Genomic DNA, 26,263 nt, shown 5'->3' with positions numbered 1-26,263 from the left:
TCCCCGACCCAGCCGGGACTCGAACCCGGGACCCTCTGAACTGAAGGCCAGTACGCTGACCATTCAGCTAACGAGTCGGGCAATGTGTATCCACTAATATGCCCTATGTAATTGTCTGCACGATGACCCTGCTGTCTGAAAATTTTGAGAATGTACCCACTGTATAATACTCCAGTCTGAAGTCTAAGCAAGTCTCCCAGTGAATGTTTTCAGAGAAAGTTAGCAAGTAAAGGCTGGAATGAGAATGAAAATGAGAGCATAACATGCGCACGCAGCTTGTCAAGGTACCATTCAAACCACCAGGAGTAATTGTTCAGTTGATGTACTTAAATGATACTTCATTATTTTCACATAATAGTAACAAATGCATTTGAATACAATCTATAAAATACACCACAAATTTCCAATTGGTTGCCTATTATTGAAACTTCTTCCTGTGTAATTAGCATGGTGTTTAATTATGCAGTTCACACAATTAGTTCAATATAAGTGGCATAGAAATATTGCTTCCAGTGTTCTCATAAACTAAAATACATATTTTCTCTACTGTATAAGCAGAATATGGCCGTTCTCAATGTTGGGTTTTTGTCATTGATATCACCGATATGAGTTCCAAACTCCCCTAATGTGTGTTAAAATAATCATAAGAAAAACAGAACATACTGGCTCGCCAAATCAAAGTATCGCATGCGCGCACAAAACCAACTAAGGTAGAGACACAACACGCAAAATATTCAAAGCTTTCATTCGCACAGTAGCAAACTGTCACAGTACCAATCTATATCCCTGCTGAAGAAATGGCTTGTTTACATGTAATACAGCCTCGCAGGCAGCTCCATGGTTGTATACTTCTTAGAATAAGAATTTGTTACAACATTGAATTCTGGGCCAAGAAATTCCATTAACATTTGCTTATATTTTAAATTGTCCAAATGCTCTACTTTCTATGTTGGATATAATCTTCCTTATCAGCACTAATAAGTCATAAATATTGAAATGGCATTTGCATGTTGAGAGGAGTATTATTTTGCTTTTAAAGAATTAGGTAAAGGAGAGAAACATTTGCTTTCTTTTGCCAGTCTGAGTGTTATAAAACTAGTAATGATTATGTGAATATTAATATTTAAAGAAATGAATTATGTATTTCATTTTATCACTTTCACATTGATGATGAAAGTTGAAGTACTTCTTCAAGTTTATTATTATTTATAGTGTGTTCCAACCTTAAATTGCAGTACAGCGTAGATGGAGCGCGCTGTTGCGAAATCGACTCGTGAAGTCACGCTCGAGTGTGACTCAAACAGGGCGTCACACTTCCACATTTTTCGTTTGTAATTTTAACTTCATTCATAAATTAATATTTGTAGCATGGTAAAATAAATACAACGTACTTTAATCACTGGCGTTGCTCTCAGACATTGGACGTACACCTTCTATCCTTTCTGCAAGGCCTGATGTTCCCGCGTTGGATGAACCGGGTCCGGGAGATGAACTTTAGGATGATCTGGACGATGAAGAAAGTCGTATTAAAAATTTTCATCGTCGACATCGTCCTGTAATTCGTCTGCTTTCCACAAATCTCTTTCATTTTTCTTTACTTCGTTCACGTAATTTGCCCAATTCTCTTATATTTTTATGGCATAAAAATGTTAGTTCAGCATTAGGAACAAAACCATGTTCATTATCCTTGTGGACTAAGGCAAATCACGGTCCTCGGCTTTTCGGTGGCCTAAGTCCCGAACTCACCCCTTCAATGGCGACCTGCCGTGCACTTTTCACTGTCGTATCCTTCCATTCTTTTGTCACTGTCTGCCCAATATTTACCCACGATTCATCTGTGTAAATTATAGCTTTATTTTGTGCCCTCAAACATTTTATCTCCCTGAGATATCTGTGCCTCCAATTAATAATTTCATCGGTTTCAATGAAAGCTGCTTTATTACCCCGTCTTAAATTACGTAAGCCTATATTATGTAAGAAGCGATGCAATGTAGTTTCGGAAAATCGTGGCAAAGAATCTTCTCCATTTACCCGACTCAAAATCACGTTCAATGTTGGTGGTATGTTAGCAAATAAAAGAGAGTGAACCACCCGACGCACTCCACTTCGCACAATTTCATCATATTTAATTTTCCTTGCATTTTTCTGCCGTCCTTCTCTTTTTTGCTGTTTTTGCGGGAGTTCGCAAAGGACCATGTGTGTGTGTGTGTTCCTTCCTTATAGCATAGATTGTTCTTATGGAACAACCTGTAGCTTAAGCAGTTTCACTGACTGCGCTGCTCATAGTCATAGTCTTTAAAAAATAATCCAGGACACTCATTATAATATAGCGTTCTTTCCCCTGAGTTTACCTACGGAACGTTCCTTTTTAATTTGACGATCCATTGTACATCCTTCTGCACTTTTTCTTCGAACTACACAGACACAACAAACACAATCCACTTGTCCTCAAGAACTATACATTTATTACTGATCTTGTCCGGCCCCATGGCTTAAATGATTAACGTGCTGGCCTTTGGTCCAGAGGGCCCCGGGTTCAATTTCCGCCAGGGTCGGGGATTTTAACATTCATTGGTTAATTCCACTGGCTCGGGGGCTGGGTGTGTGTGCCGTCTTCAGCATTAGAATTCATCACAGGTAGGGCCACATTCTTATAGACGCGCAGGTCGCCTATGTGGTGTCAACTCGGAAGACCTGCACTCGGCCTCTTCGGAGGCCACACGCCATTAAATTATATATATTACTGATCTTTATTTAATCAATCTTATAATACTGATAAAATGAACACCACTGCACACGGCTGTCAGTATATTTAAAAGCTCAGCCAGCCGAGTCACTCGTGAAACTTAAACAAACGAGACGTTCTCCCTGTCATAAATTAAGAGATAACGAGATAAAGGACTTGAGGTATGATTTAAAAATAACTTCCATATTCGAAGACCGTTTGCTTTGCCTTAACCACGCCATGATCCTTCTGCACTTTTTCTTAGAAATTAGATCCCCACGCACGAGCACGAACTCACGAACCACACAAACGAAATACACTTTCCCTCAAGAATTGTACATATGTCACTGATATGTATTTAATCACTATTATACATACTACTGACGAAATGAGCACTGCACTGCATGCGACTGTCTGGAAATGTTAAAAGCGCATGTTTGGGAGATCATTACCGGTACTTCAGCCAGCCAGACAGCCAGCCAGCCGAGTCACGCGCAAAACCAAAATTCAAGGAGATATTCTTCTTATCACAAATTAAGAAATAAGCAAGATAAGAACTTCGGGATTGTTTTAAAAATAACTTCCATATCTGAAGACCATTTGCCTCGCTTTGATCCCCCATGTAAATTAAATAGGAAAGGTGCTGGCCAGCGACTGACTTTTTCGTGCCTTTTCTTACATTTTTTTTTTGTTAACGGCATCAAATGCGCCTTGAAATTCTGTACACAACACGATATTCACCCATTTTAAACGGTAACATTATGATTTACGGATATTTGGCAAACCCTCTGCATTAGGGTACGTCCATAGTGCACCGCTTCCTGCTTCTCGCTTTGTTGCGTAAACCGCGCCAGTTGGAAGCAGCGAAATGAACCCGCGCGATTCTAGCTGGTGGTGGTTAGTGCACCGCTCGCGGAAGGCAGGAAGCATCTGTCAGTAGGCAAGATAGAGGTGTCACGCGAGGATCTAATGTGTATGTTGTTGACAACAGATATTATCATAAAATTAAACAAGAAAGAATTAAAAACGTCCACGAAATGAACATTTTTTTGCTAGTGGCTTTACGTTACATCGACACAGATAGGTCTTATGGCGACGATGGGATAGGAAAGGCTTAGGAGTTGGAAGGAAGCGGCCGTAGCCTTAATTAAGGATGCAAGCTCACAGCCGCGCGCCCCTAACCGCACGGCCAACTCGCGCGGTACGAAATGAACAGAACTCGCCTTAAAGTAGGGGAATAACGTACTTTGTTACCTCAATTGAAAGCTCACCCCGAGAAATTTTACGAATATTTCCGAATGGATGAACAGACTACATCTTGAACAAAATCGAATACCGGATAAGAAAAGGATGGTGTAACTTTCACCAACAGAAAATTCTTCCAGAAGAACGTAACTTTGAGGAAAGTAGTTTTGAATTATTAGTTTTGATTGTTTTATTTATACAAAAGGGAAAATGATGTGGTAATTTTGAACAGGATTTTATAACAATAGTTGGGCTATAAACATTTAATTACCGAGCTCGATAGCTGCATTCGCGTAAGTGCGACCAGTATCCAGTATTCGGGAGATAGTGGGTTCGAACCCCACTGTCGGCAGCCCTGAAGATGGTTTTCCTTGGTTACCCTTTTTACATCAGGCAAATGCTGGGGCTGTAGCTTAATTAAGGCCACGGCCGCTTCCTTCCCACTCCTAGACCTTTCCTGTCCCATTGTCGCCATAAGACCTATCTGTGTCGGTGCGACGTAAATCGTCTTATAAAACAAAGTAAAAACATTTAATTTCAACGATAAATTAATGGCGGAAGCGTTATAAGTACACTTTTTCAAAACTAATTTTATTAGAGAATGAATACGAAGTAAATATTAATGAAAATGTTTAGCATTACACTTTTTAACGTAACACACATTCACCTAACAGTTCCACAATGTCTCAAATGCATCACCATGAAGTGCGGTCTGAACGGTCTGTTCATTTGAGTATGAAGTACCACCATGACTGGAATTAGGGCTGGGAATGTGTGGAATATCCTGGAAATTCGGATAAACGAACTCGTCAACTAATTGCTGAACTCTATTTCTGAGTTGCAGTTTCTAATGGTGCGGTATTTTGCTTACATAAGCCAAAAAAACTTCGAAAGAACAATGCATCATCATTGTCACATCGGTCACATCTGCGTTCTTGCATGACGCGTTCCAACAAAGAAGCCTTTTTTTTTCTCAATCAGTATCATTTTCTGGTTATACTTTGAACTTAGTTCGTCTCGCTTCCTTTTTCTTGGCAAGCCTATTCATCCTGCTGTGTTTCCTGAGCTGTGCGTTTTTTTCCACTTCCTGAATACTCTCCACACCCAGCTGCAGTGTGAGCAACCATTTCAGAATGCTCATTTTCCTGATTAGCTAGAGTTTTACTGTTTTCCAAGTTGCTCGATGTAGTTCTTGGTGCCCACTAAAAACGTCAGTGATTTAGAATATGGCCATTTGGATTCTGGATGACCGCCAGCATCACCTGAACGACAGGGAGGGAACTTTCCGATTTCTATGGCGAATTGTTCTCTGAGATACTTCCACTTTTTCCGCAGAACCCCATCTGAGAAAACAAACAAAATTATTAGTTTATCGATTGATTATTTACTTAGTTTTACACTGTTAATAACTCGCTGATCATCTGAAGTCCCGCTCAGAACTATTCAACTATTAGGAAATATCTGAAAACACATTACTGGGAAATGCAGTAATGTTTAGTGACTACTAATGTAGTTGTTTGATATAATAATAACGATTTAATTTTTGTTGATAATAATAATAATAATAATAATAATAATAATAAAAAAGTACTGTCTATTTCTCACTTACAGTCTTCAACACCCATTTCAGCAGCTCTTTCCTTCCATGCTTTGTCAACAACGTAGGCATGGGCTTGCAACCTTTTGTCCCAAATTACACTTTTCATAAATACTTTGGAGATTAAAATATCTTTATCCGCTTCTATTTTATAAAAGCAAGAGTGAGAACAATGTGCGCAGTCGGAAGATAAGCAGCAGACTGACCTGGCGTGTTGGGCGGTAAAGCGGTTCAAGCGGGGAAAAGGAATAAAAGTTATTTCCTGTTAAAGTGGGTAGAAGCGGTTTGAGCTGGTTAACGCAGGTAGGCGGGTGCAGTATGGCCGCCCCAATCAGTTTTCACTCTCTCTTCTTTCCCGCTCGCCCGCCGCGATAAAGCAGGAAGCGGGAAGCGGTGCACTATGGCCGTACCCTTAGAGTAGGACAGCGCTATCCGCAAAACACGGGAGAAGGAAAGAGACAGAATTATCCCATTACTGCTGTACTGCAATTTAAGGTTGGAACGCTCTATAGAAAAGATTACCCCTTAGATCATTTTTGACTTCTTGAACACCACTCCGGTTTCAAGCCTGTTTTAAATACTATTAGATGATAATAGCATTTTATATTACTGATGCAGAGCTTTACACTGACTTACACTTAGTCGTTGGACCTCCGCTGCATGTTCCTGGAACCATTCCCGGGCGACGTGGGAACGATGTGGCGTCGCGTTATCTTGAAACACCGCAGAACCGTCTGGGCGCTGGAAGGCCAAAAATGGGTGGAGATGGTCTCTGAGCAGCTCAACATACCACGTACCATTCAAAGTCTCTTCCAGAACAACTAGGGGGCCCATTCCATACCAGGAAAATGCACCCCAGACCATAACAGAGACACCAGCGCCCTGGACCACACCTTCGAGGCAGGCGGGATCCATCGCTTCATGTGGTCTGCGCCATACACGGTGCCTCCCATCGGCATGGTGCAGTTGAAATCGTGATTCGTCCGACCATATCACGTTACGCCATTGTTCCGGTGTCCAACCTGGGTCTCTGGCGACAAATGCGCGTCATTATCGACGACATTGAGTTAACAGCGGCACCCGTGTGCGGTGCCGGCTCCCATACCCCATAGAACCCATGTTCCTATGGATTGTCAACTGGGAGGCATGGCTAGCATGGCCTGTGTTGAATTGAGCCGTGATTTGTTGCACAGTTGCCCGTCTGTCACTATTGACAATCCGTCTCAGATGTTGCCGGTCACTGTCATTGAGGGTGGTTGGACAGCCGGTCGTTCATCTGTTGTGGATGGTGACACCCGCATTCAGCCATTCACGATACACTCTGGACACGGTTGATCGTGTGAAACTGAATTCCCGCACCACTTCTGAAATCGCACTTCCCATCTGTCGGGCACCGACCACCATACCCCGTTACATACCTGCCAACTTTCCCGATTCAGGCGGGAGACTCCCGATTTTCGACAGTTTTTCCCGCTCCCGAATATTCTATCTTTTCTCCCGATTTTTTGGTGAACTTCAAACATTTGTTTTCAAATCCCTCCATTTCAGCTTTTTTACGTCAGTGGCCGGAAGTCCTTCGCTCAATGGCCGCTTTCAAACGAAATATCGAAGTTTATTAATGCGAGAAATGTGCGCGAATGTGCGATGTTTATTGAAACCTGTATATCGCGACGCGCATATCGATTGTCAATCTCTCGTTCTCGCGTGCTATATTCGTGTTCGTTCACGTCAGTCTAGTCGATTCCATCCTCTTTGGTCGATTCTAGAGACTAGTCGCTTTCTTAGTAATATAGTGACATAATTTCAATGATAACGACGGGTGACTTTTCTAGAGATTTTAGAAGCCATTTGGAGACAATTCTGACTAATTTTAAATTATCTCAATATAAATAAAATGTTTCGTCTGTACATTGCTCAGAATTTAAAAAGAATGATATTTCCGTACCGGTCGTGGCCATATTAACAAGGAGAAATAAGTTTTAATTTTCCGTAATTTCTGTCTGTCTGTCTGTACGTGCGCAGGCTCATCACGAGAAAACGGCTGAAGAGAATTTAATGAAAATCGGTATATAACGTCGGGGAATAAGTTGCTACAATCTAGGCCATAAATAATGTTATTCGCGCTGAGTGAAATGGTAGTTTAGGGGAAGGCCTAAAATTTAATTCTCAAATATTTGTTATTATTGGCCCTAATGATAAATACTACATAACTAAAGTTATATATTATTAAATTTCCTATCATTTATGTCTTATACATTTTTACCGTACCGGCTGTGATAACAGAGATATTCATGAATTTAGATTTTTTATAATTTTTATTATTATTTTTTTTGCTAAGTCCATATCAGCGCCGATGTACAAGAAAATGGGTGAACAGAATTGTATGTAAAGTCAGGGAATAAGGAACTACAGTCTATGCTATAAATAATTTTATTCACTCTGTTCAAAATGGTAGTTTAGGGGAAGGTGCAAAATTTTTTTTAAAATTACCTATCTTAGTGGTCATATTGAAAAATACTACATAACAAAAGTTACAGAGAATGCAATTTCCGATTATTTGTCTTATTCAGTTTTGCAAGAGACACTTCTCATGATTGATTCGTATAACTTACACTTCTCAGGGACATTTTTTGCCCCTTGTTAAGGGCATCATCAACCTTTAGGTAACCTTAAGTTCATATGTCTGAAACATTATCTATTCATACATGGATTAATGTGTAACATACTTTTCATTGTAATCCATATATGAATAGATAATGTTTCAGACATTTGACCTTAAGGTTACCTACAGGCTGATGATGCCGTTAACATGGGGCGAAACATGTCCCTGAGAAGTGTATATAGTATTATGTAGATTTCATCCACGTAGCACGTGGCTTGTATTGAATAGGTGGTAATAATAGAATAAATTATTTTTGTGATAATTTGCTTATTCAGTTTTACTGTTCTGACTACAATAATATTGGTGGTGATGGTGATTAAATTTTGAAGATTATAATAATGAAGAAAGTCGTGAAGGAACGATCGCTTGAATAATACCACAAGAGGGAGTCATGAAAGAAAGGACGACTCACTTTACATTAGATGCTCTAACATCACAGATTCAGAAGAAAACTAAATGTGAAGGCCTCCAATATAGAAAGCTCATAAAATTGATCAACAATAGCATTACATTGACCATTGTTTGTTGTGATGTGCTTTGTGTATTCTGCTGCCATTTATCTACGATAGACGGGATTACTGCTGGGTTTCAAGTATAACAGCCTGCCTGAATACTGGCGGGAAGAAGCTGGGCAGTGGGGAGTTAGATCTCTCTTCTTTAGCATGCCATTCTTCTGGTTCATAAATTTTCTGATACTACTGGTACGTTACACACTGGATCATCATAGTATTCCAGCTATTCGATCCCTACTCGGAGGTAGTGATTTGAATGAGCAGTGTGCACACTTAAACAGAATAATTATTACACAAGAGTGTTTGCGGCTGTCTGCAGCCTGGTCATTCTAGCTCTGAAACTTTGAACTGTTAGATTGACACTGTAGTACCTTTCGCTAAAAGTGAGAAAATGTGCTGTTTTCATTTTATCGAATATTTCGTATGAAATCATTGCTTTTAATCACGACATTCATACTGGCGTTGTCGTAATGAAATGTTGACTTCAGTTGGGAAAACTATAAGGACAGTCTTCCTGAGAATTCCGTAGTGAAGCACGGGTACATCAGCTAATTATTTGATCCAAATAGCATTGCGCTTCGCATAATTGCGCGGGTGCTTGATGCAATATATTAATCTATGCATTTGCTAAGTGCATGACTGATTCACACATCTGGAGCATGAGTTCATACTATTTTCGGTAGGCTTATCAGAGACCGATCATCCCACTCACGCACTTCCTGTGAGGGAATAGAGATGCGTAATTTTTAGCCTTGTAGCCTCGTATAGCAACAGTCGGGCTTTGAGACAATAAGTGTTATAAATATATTGTAGTACTGTGTTGCGCAAGACATGTAGAATAAGCAATTTTGACCAATTGTATCTCCTGATTTCTCCTGATTTTTCCTGATTTAAAAATCAAAATCTCCTGATTTTTGGTTTTGTAAAGTTGGCAGGTATGCCGTTAGAACGGTGTCAGCTCACGACGACGTTCCATGTTACACCTGTCACATGCACAGCCACTGCTCACAAGATCTCCTATACAACTGCCGCTGGCACAGGGGGCGTTTGATGCGCAGACAACACACCTGTGCATCATTGCTCCGCTATCCCATGACATTTGCTCAGTCAGTGTATATAGCAAGGTGGCTGTGACATAAACCATGATTTACATTAAGAAGTGAGGGTAATTGTTTCCACCTATAATAATTTCGTGCGGCTATTTCTAGCCGAGTGCAGCCCTTGTAAGGCAGACCCTCCGATGAGGGTGGGCGGCATCTGCCATGTGTAGGTAACTGCGTGTTATTGTGGTGGAGGATAGTGTTATGTGTGGTGTGTGAGTTGCAGGGATGTTGGGGACAGCACAAACACCCATCCCCCAGGCCATTGGAATTAACCAATTAGGGTTAAAATCCCCGACCCGGCCGGGAATCGAACCCGGGACCCTATGGACTGAAGGCCAGTACGCTGACCATTCAGCCAACGAGTCGGACGTTTCCACCTATTCAATACTACAATAGTGTGACGTCATTAATACATCACATATTTAAAGTATATTACGAAGATTACAGTGTTATGGGGCTGGTCCAAAGATGGCTGGATTCCAAAACAAAAAACCAGAAAAGCCTAAAGCCAAGACAAATATTTAAAATATGTGATGTATTCATGACGTCACACTGTTGTTGTATTGAATAGGTTGAAACAATTACCCTCACTCCTTAATGTAAATCTGGATTCAATACGGACTAAAAATGAAGTTTTTGACATTAAATAGACCAAGATATTAATCTAGTTCTTCTTAGAATAGATTTTAACGTGTATTGATTGAAGATTGTTACTTCTTCCCTTGTTACATGAGAATTTGTTGATATTGCTTCCTTCATGTTTTGTAAGAATATTAATTTTGGTTAAAAGTACCCTTTGACATCTGAATGATGGATTATCTCACCCTGCATGAGAGTGATAAGTAAAAAAATATACCTTCCTGCTTAATGATCCTGGATTCTCTTCAATGATGGTAAAATTTCAAGATTTGTAATGTGGACTTGTCTGATTGTATTTTGGTCTTCCAAGTTGTCTTTCTCATGGAAGAATGTGTATGTACAAAAGCTTGCTTGCATGTTTCTGCAATTGGTTTGTATCTTTCAAGTACTGATGATAAATTCTTCTGAAGTAACACTATTATGAATTTGCAGATGAATGAAAAATATGATTGGAATGAGAATAAAGAGCTACGAAGATTACAGTGTTATGGGGCTGGTCCAAAGATGGCTGGATTCCAAAACAAAAAACCAGAAAAGCCTAAAGCCAAGACCAAGCGAAAGAAAGCTAAACGAGACTATGATCCTGTGAGTATGATAACATATCCGTGAAGAAATTGAAGTATTACCTATGATCCAAGACTCTTGCTCTCAATCCTGATATGATGACTTATTGCAAAATCCATCTAGGTTTTTTTTTTACAAGTCCTGCTGGGAATTTGGTGACTGGCTCATGCTTTGTTTCAATGTAATTATGTTGTTCGACTATTGAGGAAACTTCATGGCTACTTTGTGATAACAAGGATTTGTGGATTTGATTTATGAGAAGATGTTTGATATATGTTGTCTTCTGTATTTTCAAGCAAATACTGGCATATTCTTACAGAATTTGGCTGTTGCTGCTTTTTACTCTCCCTTATTGTGTAAATATTCTTTGTCGTGGGTTGTCTTAACAGTGCTTATACCATTCTCTGGATGCAGCAGGTAGGATGACATGAAACACTAAATCACTACTACCAGAATGGTTACATAGATAAGTTTATTCACTTTTCTGTGGATTTTTATTGGACTTGTTTCTTTGAACTAGACGGTGGTGGTGGTGGTGGTGGTGGTGGTGGTGGTGGTGGTGGTGGTGACACAAACTGAGACATACTTCATGGCAGTACAGTTCCTTTGTCGTGAATGGCCGATTTCAGTTTTTAAAGTCTAGTTTATAATTATAACAGTTATGTATGGTGTGAGAATTTTTGTCTCAACCAGAAAATGAGTAAAATTCACTGTGTTTCAGCTGGCCAAGTACGTTTGTCACTATTGTGGACGGGGTGATGTAGAGGATTGTATGTTACTCTGTGATGGTTGTGATGATAGCTACCATACATTCTGTCTAATGCCACCTCTTGAGGACATTCCTAAAGGTAAGAAAAAAATAACAATTTTGCAAATATTTTGTTTTATCATTTGTTATCATTTCATAACTTCAAATGTAGTTTCATTTTAAAAATTGGCTGTTTGTGCTGGGAATTCCACTTCTTGGTTAAGATAATTTTCTTAATAATTTTAAATTGACCACAATATACCACATGAGTTGGCTGCGTGGTATGATTGGTGTGGCTCCATTCATATTATGGTGGGTTTGAGCCTGATCCTTAATATCTCTTAAAGTTTCTCACGATTACCCATTTTCACTCCTGGCAAATGCTAGGGCTGTTCTTTAATTAACTGCACGGACACTAGAGATAAGAATCCAGCTTCTTGTACCTGGCAAAACTCGCCATTGAATCTGTACTCGTCTCTCCAAACTTATCCAAATGCATATCCACTTGGACTGGACATGCCTGACTCCATACGGATATTTGTTTCAATCCGAATACCTATGGTATAGGAAATTAAAAATGGTGTCCTCTTTGTCAGTAGCAAACATATCTAGGAAACAGTATTATGTTTATTTCATACTAATTGTTAAGTCTTACATGTTTTGACAACAAAATCATTTTCTTCTTCAGTGAATATTACTCTCCATTTTATAATCACTTGATTACTTTTTTGTGAACAATTTTGGAAACTTATTTAAAACTGCATGCATTACTTAAAAACATTAATAAGAAACTATATTGCAGTTTATTCTTTGCTCGTTTTCTGTACGTTATCAACAAAAGTTTGTTCTTCTTTCTACTAATCTAAAAAGTCTAAAAACTGCTTGAGCAGTGTGCAAAACAGTTGATGGAAAAGTTGCCAAAGAATTAAAATTGGCACTGTTGTGTGATGGAAAACTATGTTAAACAATTCTGTCCATGTATTTACATAATATTACAATTGAAAAACTCCTTACAAAGCACCTTAATGTCTTTCCAAGTTTTTGGCTTGGAATAAACTGACCTTTATGAAAAATTATTACTGTGCAGGAATAACTATGGGTTCTGTGTTTTTGCCGTTGATTTAGTTTTCCTGACGGTGCGAATCCATTCACATGTTCCTCAGTATGATGTGACTTTATTAAAATTTATGCAAGCCAGGTTAAATTCAAGGTCTTTCACCCTTCAGTGAGAGAAAAACACCTATTTCCTATGTTGATCTAAATAAACTTAGGGTTCTTAGTGCAGTTCTCTATTGTAACAAGGTACTCGCATGAAAATACTTGGCTGCTTGTTGTCGACACCTCGGATATTCAGGCACCGTGAGTGTTAAAATAGCTTTGGCCCAGCAGTGCTGCGTAAGGGGGTAGAAGGGAGGGGCAGGAAGCTGTATCTCTCTTACTGGTAGTGAGTTGGAACTTGTTAGGGGTTAGTGGTCATGGGTTGATTTATTTTTTCTCTTCTTTCTAACATATAAACTTGCCAATTTAAATGAAGATTTTTCTTCTGTCCAAAATTCATTCAAATATAAATCTCCATTACATTTTTGTGACAAGGTAGATTACTAGTTTTTCCAAAGTGTTCATATAATTACCTTTCTGAGGTGTGTACATTCACTTAAAATCCTTTTCTATACTTGTAAAATTATGGTTGTTTTTTTTTTTTGTTATGTTCACACATGGCAGAATACCTTGTATGTTTCACACCGTTAATGTGCTCTCCATAGCAAACTTTTAAACTTCTTTCTGATGGCCTGATATACTGTCATTTTCAATCCTGACAAGTCAAGGTATAAACACCTGACTACAAACACCTGACTATCAAGTGAGTTGGCTGTGCGGTTAGGGGCACAGCTGTGAGCTTGCATCCGGCAGTTAGTGGGTTCGAACCCCACTGTAAGCAGCCCTGAAATGGATTCCTGTGGTTTCCCATTTTCACACCAGGCAAATGTTGGGGCTGTTCTTTAACTAAGGCCACGGCCGCTTCCTTCCCATTCCTAGGCCTTTTCTATCCCATCGTTGCCATAATACTTATCTTGTCGGCGCAGCGTAAAGCAAATTGTAGGGAAAAAAACCACCACATGATCTATGATATTGACTGACTTTGTCTTCTTTTAGTGAATTGAGAATCATTTTATTGTTATTAGTTATATATGCTATTTCATTGCCCTGTTTTTTTAAAAACCTTTGACAACTCATTTGAGTGTTTGTTACAAGTGATCACTGTGTACTTTCTCTTTTCTTTCTGATTTTCACTTAGGATAGTTTTGGGTCTGTTAATAAAATCCTTCAATCAGTTATATTGCTCTCAAAATGTACGATTGAACAATTAGTATGAAATTACCATACTGTTATGTCCTAGACGTGTTCAGTATTGACAAGGTGGACACTATTTGAAATTTCCTGTAGTGCAGGTACTCAAATTGATTGTTGTTAATCAATATGGAGCAACATAGACCATAAAAAAGTGAAACTAATAAATTCCAAATATGCCAGCCGGGCTAAAATGCAGATTAATAGTTTTGAGAATTTGAAAATTAAAATTTCCAAAATTTCAAATGACTTCATTTCTCTTAACCCTCTTGGAGCCAGGAGCCAACTTGATTGGCCACTCACCATCAGCTGGAAAAAGCCAGAGCTCCGCCTCTGCTCTACTAAAGTGCTGCGCCGTTTTTAGTGGAAATACATTTATTCTGACATTCATGTATATCTGTCGATATATGGCAAATACCGGCAAGAATTTTTCTACATTTCGACTACATAGATTAAGCAAGAGAGAGTGAGTGCGTGCGTGAGTGCACGTGCACGCAAGTTAACCATGTGATTCGGGGCGCGCAGGTGTCAGCTTGCATCTGGGAGGTAGTGGGTTCGAACCCCACTGTCAGAAGCCCTGAAGATGATTTTCCCTGTTTCCCATGTTCACACCAGGCAAATGCTGGGGCTGTGCCTTAATTAAGGGCACGGCTGCTTCTTTCCCACTCCTAGGCCTTTCATATCCCATTGTCGCCCACCGTAAGACCTATCTGTGACGGTGCAACATAAAAACAAATTGTGGGGGAAAAAAAAAGATTCAGTGTGATATAATGAATTGTTTTATTGTTGATATTATACGGTAGTTGTCGGTAATTTTTATTTCTAGGAAAAACATATTTTCGCGTTATTGTCTCAATATCTATTTTGAAATGACATTTATAATACAACAGGATATAGGTAAGGATTAGGGCCGGGATGTTTGATATTCATATTTTTTTCTTTAAATTATTTCCATGGAAAATACAAGTTAAGCATGTTTTTGTCTACGGTGACTAAAATTGTGCATTTTTCACGGGTCATATAAAGTCATATTTTGTAGTTTTTAATGTTTTTTGTCATTTTCCGGTAATTTTTCATATCATGGTTATATTTCCCATGAATTTTAGTATTTTTGTCATGTTTTTATTTTTTTCTGCCATTTTCGCATACCTGCTTGCAGTCTTCTCAAAGACGGATTTTTCACATCTCCTAATTGTTGTGTGCAATTTCTTACAACTGTCTTTCTTAGAAATATATATATTTCTATCTTTATGTGAATTAGGAGGGTTAGCTATATAGAAAGAGACAGATGAGTAGAAAGCAACAGATGCAAAGGTAGCATAAGGAGAGTTGAGGATGGCTATTATCAGGTTTTGTGCTAAGGTCAACCGCTTCTGTAAATAATTTCAGCAGGTTCAATTGTCTTCATGGGGGTACCAAAGGAGAAGGGGGTGATAGAAAGTACAGTGGGCTCAGTTACTGGACAGATTTTGCTCTATGCATGTTTGATCGCAAATACTCTCAGTTCATTATGCCAAAAACTAACAGTTTGATAAGTGAAAAATTATGAGTATTTGTGCGGGACTTTGGAGATAATCGTTTCGGTACAGGTGGCACTACAGTAGAACCTCGATAATTCAAAATTGGTTAATTCAAAATCCCGCCTAATTCGAAGAAGCTCTCGTTCCCGCAAACATGAGATACAGTTTTGCATGTTATTTAAATTGTTTAATTCGAAATACGGATAATTCGTAATTCAAAGTACAATGTCGGCCCCATTACCGAAATTCAGACTTTTAATTCGAAACTGCCTTTACATTTTAAAACAATAGTATGTTACAGAGTAATTTCAACTCGAAATTTATCCCCGTCATAATAGAATGCGTGTTCCGGAACGTGGAGGGGTAGCTTTCCGCACTTGAACTCACTTCGGTGGGTCTACAGTGCGATGATTGCTAAGTTGAATGAAATCGGAATTCTTTTGTATTCAAGCTTTTAAGGAACACTTGTAATATCACGCAACAGGCAGTGTGTGTAAAACCAGAATCCGCGAACACTGGTGATGCGACAGTTGACGAAAAAACGTGGCCCATATAATGCATTCGTAGGTACCGAACAATATGGTCATTGCCGATGAAACTGCATTGCTTTATTTTAATGCGAACCCAAACGGTCTTAAGGTTTTAAAGGAGAAAATGCCAGCCGGGGAATCGTACACGGGTGGAGGATGAGGGTCCTTGTAGTGTGTTGCAATGCACATGGAAGCGAGAAACTTTATCCCCTCATCATAGGAAAGTTCGATAAGCCACAATGTTTTTTAAGGGCAATTTCTGTGCCAGTACAGAGCATCTAAAAATGCAAAAAAAGTACAGAAATCCAAAAAATAATGCTTTTGCACAGGGTAAGCAACATAATTTATCCTCGTCTTTGAATTGTGTGATTTTTTCTTTCGTTGTGCAAGGTGATGTTTGTCAGTGATTTATTCAAGTGCATTATTTGAACATTGTAAATGCACCTTGTTGGATACATTTTGGAAATAGTTTTTTCCATGGCATTTGAAAGGTTTAAACTGTGAATCGAAGTGATTGCATGTATTAATGGGTCTTAGAATACTTTGTGATGCGGCAAGTGTTTACATTTCTGAAGTACGAGAGAAGTGCCATGGCGGGAAATCGTAGAAGAATAGTCATAGGAAAGTTCGATTTTAAGGGTATCGATTGCTTTCTGTGTAAATTCAAGGCATCTAAAATGTATATAGTATAGTAATCCAATGAATAAAGCACTTGCACATGGTAGCCAGCATAGATTTCTCCTCGTCTTTGAATCGTGCTCTTTTTCCTTTCTTTCGTTGCTTGAGGTTGTGTTTCCCAGTGAGATATCCAAGTGCATTATTTGAATACTGTAAATGCACCTTCTTGGATACATTTTGGAAATAGTTCTTTTTTCATGGCATTTGAAAGATATAAACTGTGAATCAAGGTTAACTGCATGCAGTAACGGGCCTTAGAATATTTTGTAACGCGGCAAGGGTTGGTACTTCTGAATTGCGAATTGGCGGTTAATTTGAAATCACGTAATTCGAAGTCCGGTTTTTGAGTCGCAACGACTTCGAAGTAACGAGGTTTTACAGTCAACCGCTTGTGTAAATAATTTCAGCAGGTACAATTGTCTTCACGAGGGTGCCAAAGGAGAAGGGGGTGATAGAAAGTACAATGGGCTCAGTTACTGGACAGATTTTGCTCTATGCATGTTGGATCCCGAATACTCTCAGTTCATTATGCCAAAAACTAACGGTTCGATAAGTGAAAAATTATGAGTATTTGTGCGGGACTTTGAATTTAATCATTTTAGTACAGGTGGCACTATTCTGTTCAGTAAGCTGTGTGATACTAAAATAGAAGCTAAAAAGCAGTTTAACGTTGAACAACACTGCATTACAGCAAAGCATAAAAGCAGTTTGGCTCGAAATGTTACATCACAGAACCATCAACAGCTCCTATTCCAGAGAATTTTGCCACTGTCTGTGACAAGGAAAACTTCAGATTTTAACAAGGATTTATGTACGATTATGATGTCTGCTGATGTACCACTGGAGAAAGTAAATAATCAACACTTCAGCAATTTTTTGAAGAAATACACTAATCAGCACATTCCGAATGCTACATCACTTCGCAAGAACTATGCGACTACCTGTTTTGAAGATGTTTTAAATAGAATACGATCCTGAGTTGCTGATAACAAGATCTGGGTTTCTAAGGATGAATCCAGTGATGCTGAAAGGAGATATGTGGCAAACGTTGTTGTTGGTGTTCTATGGGGAGACTGAGCAGGAGATAAATTTCTCATTTCCTGTGAAGCACTGGACAGAACTAACCACTCAACAATTGCTGTAACTTTCGATAATACAATGAATCTGTTGTGGCCTGAAGGAGTGAAGAGAGAAAATGTTCCACTTCTAGTCACTAATGCAGCTCCCTGTATGGTATAAGTTGGCAAAGGTCTGCAGCTTCTCTACCCTAAAATGATACATGTGACATGCATTGCACATGCACTAAATAGAGTTGGGGAAGAAATTCGTGGAAATTTTCCTGATGTGGGTAAGTTAATTTCAGTAGTGAAAAAGATCTTCATCAAAGCTCCGCTATGAGTGCAGAAATTTAAGGGAATGTTTTCTTCTGTGCCATTGCCTCCCCAACCCATCCTCGCATGTTGGGGAACGTGGCTTAATGCTGCAGACTACTACTGCAAAATTTACAATGCTATCCAAGATGTTGTAAATGCATTGAACAAAGGCAAAGCTTACTCCTTTCAAAACTGCCAAGACGCTGTTTTCAAGTACCACACAGACCGGTGATCTCGCTTATATCAAGTCAGATTTCACCATAATATCAACAAAAACCTACAGTTGGAAGAAACTGGTGTTCAACTTTGTGATGCCCTCAAACTGGTGAAAAATGTTGAAAGTGAGTTAAAGGCTGTGCTTAGTGAAGTTGGTGAATGTGTAAATGTAAAACTACAGTGTGTGCTAGGTTGGAATGAAGGGTACTCTACTCTCTCCAAGATTAGAGACAATCTGAGTAGCAAGCCGGCAACTTTCCATGAAGGTGAGCCTCAATTGAACTCTAATGATTTGACTTATTTCAAATATGCCCTAGTAACAACCTGCGAATTGAGAGGTTTTTTCCCCGTTACAAGTCAATGTTGGGTGAAAATAGATCGTTCCTATTTGAAAACTTTAAAATGTATGTCATTTGCTGTTGTAATTCTTTCTGATCGCCCATCAAAATGTGATGTTTCATTCTGTGCAAAGTCGAGAGTTACTTCTGGATTGAATAATTAAATAAATTCAAAATATAATAATAATTAATATTATTACTTATTTTTTATTAAATGTGCCAGATTTTAAGAGTATATTTTCAATGTAATTTAAACAGCGGCAAGATTTTAAAAATTTCGAAAATGTGACCTAAATATTTGTCATATTTATTGTCATATTTTTCTACATTTTTATGTCATAATTGCTTGCATATTTCAAACATTTTTATGTCATAAACACCCGGGCCCTAGTAATGATAGAGATTATATTTTTGAACAGAATTCTGTAAATGAGTACTTTGAATGAGAAAAATTCAAAAATTCAAACATGTCACAAGTAAAAAAGAAGGAAAATAGCAAGATAATATTACTTAAAATTCATGTATATGTATTGATGTACACTGACAGCAAATGTCATGGGATAGTCACCTAATAGCGTGTGGGGTCTCCTCTGGCGCTGGAAGGCCAAAAATGGGTGGAGATGGTCTCTGAGCAGCTCAACATACCGCGTACCATTCAAAGTATCTTCCAGAACAACTAGGGGGCCCATTCCATACCAGGAAACAGCACCCCAGACCATAACAGACATACCAGCACCCTGGACCACACCTTTGAGGTAGGCAGGATCCATCGCTTCATATGGTCTGCTCCATACACGGCGCCTCCCATCGGCATGGTGCAGTTGAAATCGTGATTCGTCCGATCATATCACGTTACGCCATTGTTGCAGTGTCCAACCCTGGTGACTGGCGACAAATGCGCGTTGTTGTGCCCGATGACATTGGGTTAACAGTGGCACCCTTGTGCGGCGCCGGCTCCCATACCCTATAGGACCCATGTTCCTACGGATTGTCCACTGGGAGACGTGTTTAGCACGGCCTGTGTTGAATTGAGCCGTGATTTGTTGCATGGTTGCCCGTCTGTCACTATTGACAATCCATCTCGGATGTCGCTGGTCACCCCGTGGATGCGGTTGATCGTGTGAATTACAAGTGAATTACAGTCACAGAACAAATTCTTAACTTATTGTCATCTCTAAACATAAACAATAACAATTTTTTTTAAATCTTCAACTATAAATCCAACAATAACCCAACTCACTCCCTGCCAACAATGACACACCGTTACAGTACGAGAAGCAGAAATAAAGCAATTGTTCAGACCACCTCACACAAGCAACACAACAGGACCTCCTCGTAACGTCTAAAGGGTAAGTTTCAAGAACATTAAATCTACTAACTAATAAACCATCCTAATATAGCACTCACACACTTTTTTTTGTTTTATTCCACGGACTTTAATGCACCCACCAGCTACACACTACATCCAGAAACCAGTGAACTGCTCTTCAATCCACACTGAATAACTTCAGAAAGCTCCAACAAAACAACATACAAAATGTTTATATGGTTATGTAATAATCCGTTATCTAACAAAACTTGATCAAACTCTCTAACAGATTTCTTGCCATCCACTTTAAGGCACCCCACCTTAAACTGATACTCATTCTTCTAGAAGTGAGGTTGACTACAAAATATTTAGACCTTCCCAAAAAAAGACATATAAGCTGAACGTGTGTAATGTCCTACAAATATAAAAAGAAATATTTAAATGCTATGACTTCAATAGACTACAATACCATATCAGTACCAGCATTATCTCCATTCGACAGGTCGTGAGTAAGACATCCCATTGAAACTTCAAGACAAGATCGACCAGTTCAGTTTCAAAACGTAACATAAGTTTGTATACATTAGTGTAAATTGTGTAAAAAATAGTTTTTAAGAATAGTTCTAGCACAAGTTAATCTCCAATAAGTTGTAAAAATGTACAGATGGTTTAAACCCATGTATCATTCCGTTCTCATTACTAACTCATGAATGTTGACAGTTAATATTATCTCCATTAAATGTGAACAAGATTTGGACGTCACATTAGTACTTTAAAACATGGATGGCTTGATCACTCCATTGCAATTGTAATATTTACTATGATTAATCCTAATATAGCATCCACTCAGAGCTCTGACTTGGAGATAGAATTCATGGCTGATGATGCCTGCAATGCTAGGCGAAACGTGTACCATACTCAAACTTAATGTAATGACATTGTTATAGTCATAAAGACTTAACTAGTATTGAATAGGTGGTTTCAATAAATTAATTGTTTAACATTTAATGATCGTGTGAAGCCAAATTCCCGCACCACTTCTGAAGTCGCACTTCCCATCCATCGGCCACCGACCACCATACCCCGTTCGAACGGTGTCAGCTCACGACGACGTTCCATGTTACACCTGTCACATGCACAGCCATTGCTCACAAGATCTCCTATACAACTGCCGCTGGCACAGGGGGCGCGTGGTGTGCAGACAACATAGCTGCGCATCAATGCTCCGCTATCCCATGACATTTGTTCAGTCAGTGTGTGTCAAATACCCACACGTAATTCTCTACATGTTGACAACATAAGAATAAAATATTTATTCAGAGTGATGCATAGAATTAAAGAATTTAATTGTTGATAATGTAGTTGTGGATAATATTTATTTTTACAGGTCTCAGTATCTCTTTTGAAGTCCGGCTCCATGGCTAAATGTTTAGTGTGCTGCCCTTCGGTCACAGGGGTTCTGTGTTCGATTCCCAGGAGGGTCGGGAATTTTTAACCATAATTGTTTAATTTCGCTGGCACGGGGACTGGGTGTATATGTCCTCTTCATCATCATTTCATCCTCATCATGACGCAGGTCGCCTATGGGAGTCAAACCAAAAGACCTGCATCTGGCAAACCAAACTTATCCTCGGACACTCCCGGCACGAAAAGCCATACGCCATTTCATGTCCTCAATTTGGAAAAATAATTTTACAACAGAATATACGTAATGATACAGAACATATTTCTGAAAAGAATTCTATAAAATAATTATTTTGAGCAGGGGAAATAAAATCTATAACAATTCAAACATATTTAAGTAGTAAAAAGAAAAAATTAAAGGATAATTTTACACTCTGAAAAAATTTGCTTATATTTATGGATAGCAACAAATAGATTTAATTTCTGTTCTGTACTGAATCACAATTTTATGAATAAAGAATTTCCACAAGGAAATTTAGTTTAAATAAACATCCACCTGTTCAACAGTGTACAACTAATTTAGTTATAAAAATAGTCAATTTTGTCTCAAATTACTACATGTTTCGGTGCTTGTACAGACAATCTTAAGCTAACGTCATTAGTGCAAGATAAAATTACAATAGTACAAAGACATTTACTCGAAAATAAAACACATGGATATATTAAAAAAATTATAAAATAATTGCTATTTTGCATTGAACAAGGATAAAAACAACTAATTCCTTTGATGTTGTTTGAAAAGCATAATAAACAAAGTACAAGGACAGTTAAATTTAAAATCAAACACACGGAGAGGTTTAGAACATCTTTTAAATTTCTTCCTGATTAGTGTCTATGTGGAGGTAGAAAAACGAGGATAAAAACTGATGCGTATGGTGTCCAGTACAAAGCAGTAAAACCACTGGTGAAGAGTTGAAGCTAAAGTGTTCCTTTCTTACGGCTAAACCTAACCACCATTATGTTTAGTTCTTCACTATGGAACAATTCAGATGATTGTTGTTTGAAACATGAACAAATTTATAAAAATTATCTGAAAAAAGGAAAGAGGGTGGGGGCTGGAGGGGGGGTGGGGGGGGAAATCAGGAATAGGCACAATAGACATTGAATAAAACTAGGTGAATAAATAAATTGAAACTGCTCCCTGAATTATCCGCCTGCCTCGAAGGGTACAGGTACACATTCAAGTGTTATTGACATCTGTACGAGTGCAAATATGTGATCACCTTGAGACAGGCCCAACGGAGGGGAGTGGAGGAGAGGGAAAAGAAGTGTCATTGGCGGGTTCATAGCTTTTGCGGTGTGCTGATGGCAAGCGGTATGTTTTTAACTGGGAATTGATTATTGCTTCGTCAATGAAAAAGGTTGAGTTTTCTGAAATTTCATTAAGATTGTGTATTGGTTTATCCGTTTTGATCACAATGAATATACAAGTTTTCTATTATGTTTAACATTGGTCTCGTCTCGGCTACTTGAACGATTTCTAGATCTCTGTTTAGTGAAGTAAACATGTAGTTGAATTCCTATCAAAGGCTAGAGAAGGGTCCACCTATTTATTACCATTAGTTTGTTAGTGTCCTATATAACTGGGACTAGTTTTGACCCCACATGCATTGGGTCATCTTCAGCCAATTGGAAAACATATGTTCACATATAACCAACAATAAAGTAAAGAATCTGGTATGTCTCAATTTACAACCCAATGTCAAACATTGAAGAAGTCCTATTTATTTAATTTAATTTCCGGGTTGAACCGTGTTGTACTTGTACGCACATCACGTACAGTTTGCCGACGTTTCGAATACATTGCAGTATTCTTTGTCAAGGCGACTGAAATACCCCTACTCAATCCGAGGTAATCAGTCTCCCAGGCAGAAATTACACTACTAGAGTGGCCTTGATCTTGGCCTTTTATATCCTAGCCTTTCTGGCTGACGTAAGCCCTGGCTGTCTCGTTAGAATTCTGGAAAGTATGTGTCGCAGCCAGGTAGTGGGGACTTGCCCGCGCTGTTATGTAATGGGGTTGCGGCCCGTGTGTTTATCTGTGAAGGAATAGAGATGTGTAAATTTTAGCCTTGTAGCCTCGTATAGCAACAGTCGGGCTTTGAGACGATAAGTGTTATAAATATATCATAGTACTGTATTGGACAAGACATGTAGAATAAGCAGGTTTGACCAATTGTATCTCCTGATTTTTCTTGATTTTTGGTTTTGTGAAGTTGGCAGGTATGTTTTACAGTTTGATGTATTGTGTAAATACCTGTCGCAAACATATTTTTGCAAAAGTCATGCAGTGATGATGCAGTAAGTGTTTTAGAGGCGACTGTAGCTTTGTATACGGCATAGGAAAATCGACCATCACCCCACTGACGTTTTTTGGGATGCCTAAAAACAGAAACGTCAGGCGCGGCTGACTCACCCGGTATTCTTGTTCGTTCAGATCAGTCTAAATGAATGTAATAATATCATTAAGTTAATTTATTGAATTTACCACCTAATCAATACAGAATGTCATACTTTAGTTGGTTTACTTTGGCATATTAACTAAAATGGTACATGTTTCGCCTTGAATTCGGGCATCATCAGCCATTATCTTGACTTAAAAATAGAAACAGGCATCTGATTTATATATACATGAAATAAAATTAAAAAACCTTGGAGAGACTAAAATTACAATTAACATATAGTAAAAGAATTGAAGTTAAGTTGGTTATAAAGATATTACAATGAGTCATTAAAATTACAATTGGTGAAAGTAATGGTGATTATGACATTAGAAGGTTTCTATTATAATTAAAAAGAAAGAACAAAGCAACAGTTTGTCATAAACGAGTGATAGGATTGCTAAAAATTATGTTGGCCGACCAGCGGTTACAACGAAAATGACAATTATGGTTGTATTTAATAAAAATGTAGCTTAAAATAATAGTGAAATATGGTCATGTGACCGTCAATACTTGTTGACTAGAGATAAATCGAAAGTCAATGGCATATGGTGATATGGTTCAGTTTAATAAAAATAAAAATAAAAATACGAAGTTGAATAACGATGTTTAAATAGGGCCTTTATGGACCATCTCAATTTGTTGCAAATACTGCAATGTTCTTAAGAATGTGTGGATGATTGACATTCGAGTCGATACAGAAGTGTTACAGTTGAATCTGTAAAAGGAAACAAAAAAACGTGGTGTTGATTGAGTGAAAAATCGTAATTGAATGTTAAAGTGAAGATTGTGTACACTTACCATTAGACTAAGAGAGGGTAGGTTTGTTGCGTTAATACGTTATTGTCGACTGTCCGCTTCTTACTGCGAGTGTTGTAACAGTATGTTTGAGTTGGAGGTGGAACTGTTTGGCTATGGGCTTGTTCGTAGTGCTTGGAGCGGAGTTGCTATTGGCGGAAGAGAGAGGGGGAAGTGTGCTGCTGCGCGTGTTGTAACAGTGAGATGCCGTTGGAGGGAGCGAAAATACAGTGGGTGTGGCTAAGGGTCTATTGGTAGCATTTGAATTAGAGGTAATAGCGGTGAGGGGAAGGGGGGGATTGTGTTTGTTGTAGATGGGGTAGGGGGGCTTATTGATTTGAGGTTGAAAACTTTTAGGAATATATTGGTGAGGGGAATTGAATCTTGTAATAGACATAAAGTCTGTTCGTACAAGGGGCTTTTTTTAATCAATGATATCATTTAAGTTCTTATCTTTGTTGAAATGTTGGTCTAGGAAAATGAATAAATTTTCATACTCAGTCATAAGTTTACTTTTGTTAACTCTTTTAAGGATATGAAGGTCTTGTTCTATAGTGGTAAATTTGTGTCCTGTGTCCCTCATGTGGTTGGCCATTGCTGAAAATTTATGTCTTTGTGTATTATAATGTTCGGCGTATCTAGTGGAGAAGCTGCGGCCAGTTTGGCCAACATAGGAAAAATTACATGTGGAGCATTTTAGTCTCTATATTCCTGATCCAGAGTAACTATTGTCTGTGATGTTAATAGAGTTATGATTAAAGAATAGATTACGATTAGTGTTTTTTGTTGTATAGGCTATTTTTACATCGTGCTTCATTAGTGAACTGGATATCGGATAAATACCATAGTTATTGAATGTGAATTTAGCGTATTTTGGTTTAACGGGTTTCAATGGGGTTAAATTTGTAGCTAATTTTAATTTGGTTTTATTGATGATTTTATCAATTATATCTGTATGAAATCCATTGAATTTAGTTATTTCTTTAATGAATTGTAATTCTTTCTTTAAATTACTGGGGGACATAGGGATTTTTAATGCCCTATATATTAGACTGTGATAATAACAATAAGTGTTATACCATAATACTCCTGTATTGCTCAAGACAAGTAGAATGAGCAATTTTGACCAATTTTCACTCAATTAACACCACGTTTTTTGTTTCCTTTTACAGATTCATCTGTAACACTTCTGTATCGACTCGAATGTCAATCATCCACACATTCTTAAGAACATTTGCAGTATTTGCAACAAATTGAGATGGTCCATAAAGGCCCTATTTAAACATCGTTATTCAACTTCGTATTTTTATTTTTATTAAACTGAACCATATCACCATATGCCATTGACTTTCGATTTATCTCTAGTCAACAAGTATTGACGGTCACATGACCGTATTTCACTATTATTTTAAGCTACATTTTTATTAAATATGACCATCATTGTCATTTTCG

The 26,263-nt window shown here is 38.3% G+C and overlaps 1 protein-coding gene across 1 annotated transcript in view; it reads left to right on the top strand.

The window, feature by feature from the left end:
* Positions 1 to 26,263, top strand: part of LOC136864226 (lysine-specific demethylase 5A) — an 843,789-nt gene that overhangs the window by 130,530 nt on the left and 686,996 nt on the right. The window contains exons 6-7 of the mRNA XM_067140948.2: positions 10,916 to 11,068; positions 11,769 to 11,895. Coding sequence (XP_066997049.2) covers positions 10,916 to 11,068; positions 11,769 to 11,895 — 280 coding nt within the window. The remainder of the gene's footprint in view (positions 1 to 10,915; positions 11,069 to 11,768; positions 11,896 to 26,263) is intronic.

This window comes from Anabrus simplex, chromosome 2 (genome assembly GCF_040414725.1).
Source record: "Anabrus simplex isolate iqAnaSimp1 chromosome 2, ASM4041472v1, whole genome shotgun sequence".
Taxonomy (NCBI): Eukaryota; Metazoa; Arthropoda; class Insecta; order Orthoptera; family Tettigoniidae; genus Anabrus; species Anabrus simplex.
This window is presented reverse-complemented; position numbering and strand designations above follow the sequence as displayed.